Below are 7,267 nucleotides of genomic sequence, written 5' to 3'. Positions count from 1 at the left end.
TGCGGTCGCGGGGCCCCAGCCGCAGCGCCCTCCGCAGCGTCGCGCCCGGGGGGGGGGCTCCGGCACCTTCGCTTCAGTCTCCAGAGCGACTTGCGTCCGCCGCTGCCTCTTCCCTCCACCTTTGCAGCCCGGCCGAGCCAAGCCACCGCGCCAGCGCCGCTGCCGCCGCTCCTCGCTTTCGCTTCACCCCGATCGGGGGGCTGCGGTGGCCCTCGACGCGGAGAGGATGGGCAGGCTGCAGATGCCTAGGCGCCCCGAGACGCCCGCGCGCCACTGACCCGGCGGTCCCCCCCACCGCCAGCCCGCGCTCCCCTCTGGTCCCCGCGGCGCCCCTTCTCGGCCGCGCGGGAACCCCCGCGGCCCGGCCGGCCCCCTCCCCCTGCGAGCCGGCGGCGGCGCTCCCGGCAGGCGGGCGGGCGGAGGCCCGGGCGGGGGCGGGGCGGGGCGGTGCGCCCGAAGCCCGGAGCCCGGCCCTGAGCTCGCTTCGCCTCGCCTCGCGGCGGGCGCCCTCGTCGCCAGCGGCGCACCATGGACGGGCTGCCCGGTCGGGCGTTGGGGGCCGCCTGCCTTCTGCTCCTGGCGGCCGGCTGGTTGGGACCCGAGGCCTGGGGCTCTCCCACACCCCCGCCGTCGCCCGCCGCGCCGCCCCCGCCCCCGCCCCCCGGAGCTCCGGGTGGCTCGCAGGACACCTGTACGTCGTGCGGCGGCGGCGGCGGCGGCTTCCGGCGGCCCGAGGAGCTGGGCCGGGTGGACGGTGACTTCCTGGAGGCAGTAAAGAGACACATCTTGAACCGCCTGCAGTTGCGGGGCCGACCCAATATCACACACGCTGTCCCCAAGGCCGCCATGGTCACGGCCCTGCGCAAGCTGCACGCCGGCAAGGTGCGCGAGGACGGCCGCGTGGAGATCCCGCACCTCGACGGCCACGCCAGCCCGGGCGCCGACGGCCAGGAGCGCGTCTCCGAGATCATCAGCTTTGCAGAGACAGGTGGGTTCGGCCACGGGGAAGCCAGAGGCGACCGCGATCCCTCCCTTTTTCCCTCTCCTAGGAAGCTCCTGCTGCCTTCGCCGCCTCTGCAGCCCGCACGCCCCGAGGGCATTTAGGCTCCTGGCTGGGCCATTCTGCGGTGGCCTTGCGCGCGTCCCAGGGTGGCGGTCCTTTCCTCTATTGCGCGCCCAGATTACAGATCCTTTGCGGCTTCCCTTTCCCTGCAGCAAGTGGAAAGCACCCTGCCCTTCATCCTGGCTCACGGGAATTGGGCCCCAGCGCCTCTGGGCGCGCGTCCCCCTCCCGGCAGATGCGCGCAGCCCTGGCTCTGCGGGCACTTGCTTAGTGATTGCTTAATGTTTTTGTTTCCCACGATCCGAGTGTAGGTTTAGCAGTGTAGAGATGGAGATGTGTGTGCTTGTTGATATACGTGGGCAGGAGAAGAGAGGAGAAGAGGGAAGGAGAGAGAGAGAGAGAGAGAGAGAGAGAGAGAGAGAGAGAGAGAGAGAGAGAGAGAGAGAGAGAGAGAGAGAGAGAGAGAGAGAAAGAGAAACACGAGAGAGAACGAACCAGCCAGAGCCTGCGTGAGAGGCCCTCGGGGCCGCTTGCGTCGGCCGGCGGCATGGGCTTGCCAGGATTGCTGAAGCATCGGTGGGGAGAGCTAGGCAACCTGCCTTCCGATTGTGTGGGCACCAGAGTCAGCGGAAGGCAGCTTCTCAACAGGTCCATCATTTACGCAAAGACGCGGCTCAGGAACAGCCTCATGCCTTTAGGCTTGCCTGGCAGCAGCCGCAGCCCTCTCTGGTCCGGGAAAGAGGGGCAGAGTTTGTAGTTAACAAAGAGTGGGATTCCTTTCTGCAATGTCTTCCCAGGCCCCATGTTGCAAATCTCTGCCTACTATCTAAATATAAAATTCAGAGAAAAAGAAAAGAAAAAAAAAATCTCCGGGAAGTTTAAAAAGGAGGAAAATTTCCCGGGCAGAAACGGTATAAGTATTTAGACATCGCTGTCCTTTTCAGGACTTGAATGAGCCAGGCTGGCTTTTGTGCTGGGAGCTCAGCCCCATTTGTGCAGAGGGGACTGCAGAGAAGGTCGCAGAGGGGGAAGCCCGATGTAGTCAGGGTGGGGGGCAAGCAGGGAGCCTGGGAAGAGGAGGGGGGATCAGCTATGCTCCTGGCTGCAAATGCCCCCCTACTCTCCCAGGCATCAGGCAGACCCTGCCTGTGCTGCCGCCGGGGGATAAAAAGGGATGAAAAGTTTTGCATGGCCGGGTGTGGAGAAAGGCAGAGACAATCAAGGCCGGTTTGTGCTTAGAAAGAAATACATTGCCATTTTAGCTGTCCGCCAGAGTCAGGGAAAGCTCCACATGCAATTAGAGGGCTTGGATTAAAAGGTGCATTGGGGCCCAGAAGGGAAACGTGACTCGGGAAGGTCGAGAGGCCTTTTGGTCCCGGTGGCACAAAATGACAGCGGGGGCTGTTATATTTCTGGTCCGATTCACGGAGCCAGCTCTTTAACTTATAAATAACAGATTCAGGTCACAGGCAGCTCGGCCAAGACCAGCTTTTAAGGCTGCAGTTTCCCCCTTTTCAAAGTCAGACGTCAGTGTTATTAGAGGAGCCAGTGAGAACTGAGGAAGGGGTTGGGGGTAGGGGGGCGCTTGGTGGGAGGTTTGACAGTACCAGCCATGTCTGCTGAATAGGTAGAGACCGTCAGAGGGAAGGGTTGATGGAATGTATTCCGAGAAAGGGACATCAGTTCTGGCAGAACTATTCTTCTGGCTGAACCAAATTACTGAGATGACTAACAACCCACCACCTTCGAGATCTCCAACTGCTGCCTTCTGGGAGTCAGGGTCTGGTCAAAGGATCAGACCTTGAGTTTTCAAGGCTGCTTGTCCTGTCCCTTGGAACTCCTTGGAAACAGGGGCTGCACTTTGCAGCTCACAGGATGCACACTTGTATGTCAGAAACTCGAGCTTGCTTGTTTGCAGTGGAGGTCCCACTGAGGCTTGGGTCAGATCAGGATTAGGTAAACACTGGAAAGAGGTTGTGGATGGCTCAGCTCGATTTTACAATGCCCCAAGTTAACCAGAAAGAAGAAGAAGAAGAAGAAGAAGAAGAAGAAGAAGAGGAGGAGGAGGAGGAGGAGGAGGAGGAGGAGGAGGAGGAGGAGGAGGAGGAGGAGGAGGAGGAGGAGGAGGAAGAAGAAGAAGAAGAAGAAGAAGAAGAAGAAGAAGAAGAAGAAGAAGAAGAAGAAGCAGAAGCAGAAGAAGCAGCAGAAGCAGAAGCAGCCCCATTTAAACAACCTACCCCCCAATCCTTCCTGGGATCTTAGTTTTGTTTTCAGAGACCCATAACAACTTGTTAAGACTTTGGCCTCCTGACAAGTTGAGCTTTGAGGCATGACAATCCGATCTCCAGGGAGCCCTGGCCTGGGAGAGGTGAGGCAGGATTTTTACAGGTCTGGACCTTCTGGCTCCACCTTGGTCCTGTTTTCTCAATGGGAAACGTGTCTTCTGCCTCTGGCAGGCAGGCTATGGCAGAAGCCCGGGCCCCGGGAATAGTATTTCTGGTCAGTAACACTTTCCAGCTGTGGCGAATGTTCATTCCAACATCACGAAGCAGAGTCCATTCCCCATTGCCTTGTGTTCTCTTGGAATTAACTTGGCCTGTTCTTCCCTGTCTCCACAGATGGCCTCGCCTCCTCCCGGGTCCGCCTGTACTTCTTCGTCTCCAACGAAGGCAACCAGAATCTATTTGTGGTGCAGGCCAGCCTGTGGCTCTATCTGAAACTGCTGCCCTATGTCCTGGAGAAGGGCAGCCGGAGGAAGGTACGCGTCAAGGTGTACTTCCAAGAACAGGGTCACGGTGACAGGTGGAACGTGGTGGAGAAGAAGGTGGACCTAAAGCGTAGTGGCTGGCATACCTTCCCCATCACAGAGGCCATCCAGGCCTTGTTTGAGCGAGGCGAGAGACGCCTTAACCTGGATGTGCAGTGTGACAGCTGCCAGGAGCTGGCCGTGGTGCCTGTGTTTGTGGACCCCGGTGAGGAGTCACACAGGCCCTTTGTAGTGGTGCAGGCCCGCCTGGGCGATAGCAGACATCGCATCCGCAAACGGGGCCTAGAGTGTGATGGGCGGACCAGCCTCTGTTGCAGGCAACAGTTCTTCATTGACTTCCGGCTCATCGGCTGGAACGACTGGATCATTGCGCCCACTGGCTACTACGGGAACTACTGTGAGGGCAGTTGCCCTGCCTACCTGGCCGGGGTCCCTGGCTCGGCCTCCTCCTTCCACACGGCCGTGGTGAACCAGTACCGCATGCGTGGCCTGAACCCGGGGCCCGTGAACTCTTGCTGCATCCCCACCAAGCTCAGCTCTATGTCCATGCTATACTTTGATGATGAGTACAACATCGTCAAGCGGGACGTGCCCAACATGATCGTGGAGGAGTGCGGCTGCGCCTGACAGAGGCCCGGGGGCGGAGCACAGGCCTGTGGGTCTTTGAGGGAGCAGGAGAGGCAGGTGGGCTGAGTGTGGTTGTTCCATTAGGCCTCAAAGAGTGCCAGGATGGGGCCTGAAATAACGTTCTCCCGCTTCCTAGAAAACCAGTCAGGACCAGAGGGAGAGCCTCTCTGTGACACGAGAGACTCCTAACTGCACACACAGACGCACATAGCCGGACTCATGCAGTCTGCCACCCACACAGCAGCCTCTGGGATACCAGCAAACGGATGTGGTGACAAATGGCAGCTTAGCTACCAATGCCTGTCAGTCGGAAAGAAGGGGGTGAAGAGCCACCATTCCCACCAGCTGGCCGGGCACTCTGAATCGCGCCTTCTGAGCACACATAAAAGCACACAAAGACAGAGGACACAGAGAGAGTGAGCCAGAGAGCCACCAAGAGGGAAAGCAGGGTGGGAACGAAGGCGGGTGGAGGGCCATGTGTCCCTGACTTGTCCCAGGCTCTTCACCGCAGCGCCTGGCACAGTCCTGCCTGCTCACTCCCCGCCTGGCATCCTCCATGCTTTGAGGCCGCAGAGCTGTGCCACCTCTGTTCTTGAGAGGGCAAGTAGCCCAGGAGGACTCGCCTGTCACAGAGACCATGGAGCAGGGACAGTGACCCTTTGACGGTCTGTCACTTGGGTCCCCGGTGTGACTTACATATGTGTGTATGTGTGTGTTTGTTTTCAGGGGTGTTGGGGGAGGGAGAGAGGAAGGGTCTTGATTTTATGCTTTAAATTCATCTCCAACAACTGACAGGCCATTTGTGCCAGTTGCAGAATTGAAAAGAGCCTATCTGCTGTGACCTTTGAAGCGGAAAGGCCAAACGATTTGAAGTGAGAAGGAAAGAAAACTGTTGCAATTGGTGGTGCCCTTTGCTGGGGACATCCTCCTGGTGTGTGCAGAGATGGGTGGTGATGGCCACTAGCAAGGGGAAGAGACCAGGAGAGGCAGTGCTAGAGGGGGGCTGGTCTGAGGAGCTGCTCAGCTGTCTTGGAGAGAGAGGGAGTGCTTTCGGTTGCTTTGCAGTTGTCCCTGTGGGTGGACCCTGGCTTCAGGGTTGTCCGTGGACATGGCTCCTGCCCACTTCACTTGCCCCCCCACCCCCGCCTGCTCCACAAAGCACTTGCAGTCCTGCGTGAATGCACACCACAATAGCACTTGCAGGTCTACGTGTGTCCAGAAGTGGCCCTGGGGCGAGAGCTGACGTGGCTGTCCTCGTGGATGTCCGAGTGCCACGTGAACTATGCAATTTAAAGGGTTGACCCACACTAGGCAAAACTGGACTCGTACGACTCTTTTATATTTTTATACTTGAAACGAAATCTTTTGCTTCTTTTCTAAGCGAATGATTGCTTTCAATGTTTGCACTGATCTAGTTGCATGGTTAGTCAGAAACTGCCATTTGAAAAAAAAAGTTATTTTTATAGCTGCAGAAAAATGAATACAGTTAAATGTATTATACATAATTTTGGAACCAAAGAGGCCAGCAGATCAGTTTTAATTTTTATTAGATGGTGAGGCGGCCAGCTTCTATGAGGTAGATGTTCTAAGCAATCCTTCGAGTGGCCTGCCAGCGTTTCAGGGTATAAATGATTTTTTTTTTTTATTCAGTTGATGTGTCTTTTCTGTCCTCACACACCCAGAAGGTAGAGTAAAATAAGTGACTGGTGGAGAGGAGGTGTGTGCTGTAAGTCCTCATCTTAGTTTATTTAATAAAGCCCTCCTTAGGTTCTGTTTCATAATAACTTAAAACCAAACAATTTCCCCCCACAGACTGGCTGTCTTAAGTATTTTATGTTCGTGTACAGTTTAAGACAATAAAAGATGGAGTGCCACGGGCTTCCCGCCTTGTGTGATGTCTGGGGCAGTGGGCAGCTGGGAGGAGGGGTTGGGTCCAGGTGTCCAGTTCCGATGCCAGACGTCCCCATGGCCTGTTCCCTACACTCCCAGAGCCCTTGCCTGACACATATGTCACACAGAAGCTAGAAGGGATGGCAGAAGACCAGCTGAAAGGCAATTAGCAAATTAGCGAATTACAAATTTGTTTACTGTTCCAGTTCCCAGCTAGTTGTGTGATGTTCCAAAGCTCGATCTCCTTGCTTTTCAAAAGTACTGTGGTACTTGATGCCAACCTGGATGCCCTGAGTTCGAGCCCAGGGTCCCACATAGTGGAAAGAGAGGTCCAGCTTCTATGGATTGTTCTCTGGTCTTCACATAGTTGCTGTACATCACACACACACACACACACACACACACACACACACACACACACACGAATATGGTTGGAGGATAAATGATAAATTGAAAGTGCCAGTTGAGTCTCCAGGCCATGGAGGAAAGGAGGGTGGACAATCTGGGAAGTGAGTTCTCTCCCATACCCCAGCTTTCTGTGCTCACCTCCAGGTGACTGGGGGAATAAGTTCAGATCCTGTCATTAAAGGGCAGACACCCTGGCAGTCTCAACTGTTGCAAGAGGAGGAGGTGATGTCTTAGTAGTTACTACACAGCACAGCTACCTTCAGGTACGACTTAAAGACCTGTTCAGTTCTGTCATCTCTCAGACCCTGCCTGAACCATTCATCGATGCTTCCCAAAGAGTGGGAGGTGAAGCTGAGAGCCCAGATCCACCCTGCCCAAGGTCACCCCACCCAGACAGGGGCCCTGGCCACAGGCCACCCATTTGGTAGCTTATGAGGATTGTAGACTTACAAATTGCCTTTATCTGAGCTCTGCAGACCTTATGGGCCTTTTAAAAAAAAAAGTGCTCACTA

At 56.2% G+C, this 7,267-nt stretch overlaps 1 protein-coding gene across 1 annotated transcript; it reads left to right on the top strand.

Moving 5' to 3' along the window:
* The first annotated feature begins 528 nt into the window (after positions 1 to 528).
* Inhbb (inhibin subunit beta B) lies at positions 529 to 6,336 on the top strand. The gene is made up of 2 exons (XM_034513645.2): positions 529 to 988; positions 3,682 to 6,336. Exons 1-2 carry the CDS (start codon positions 529 to 531, stop codon positions 4,455 to 4,457), a joined length of 1,236 nt encoding a protein of 411 aa, XP_034369536.1. The 3' UTR covers positions 4,458 to 6,336.
* The last annotated feature ends 931 nt before the right edge of the window (positions 6,337 to 7,267 follow it).

The sequence above is a fragment of the Arvicanthis niloticus genome, chromosome 10 (assembly GCF_011762505.2).
Source record: "Arvicanthis niloticus isolate mArvNil1 chromosome 10, mArvNil1.pat.X, whole genome shotgun sequence".
Taxonomy (NCBI): Eukaryota; Metazoa; Chordata; class Mammalia; order Rodentia; family Muridae; genus Arvicanthis; species Arvicanthis niloticus.
The sequence above is the reverse complement of the archived record's forward strand: the minus strand, read 5'-3'. Positions and strand labels throughout refer to the sequence as shown.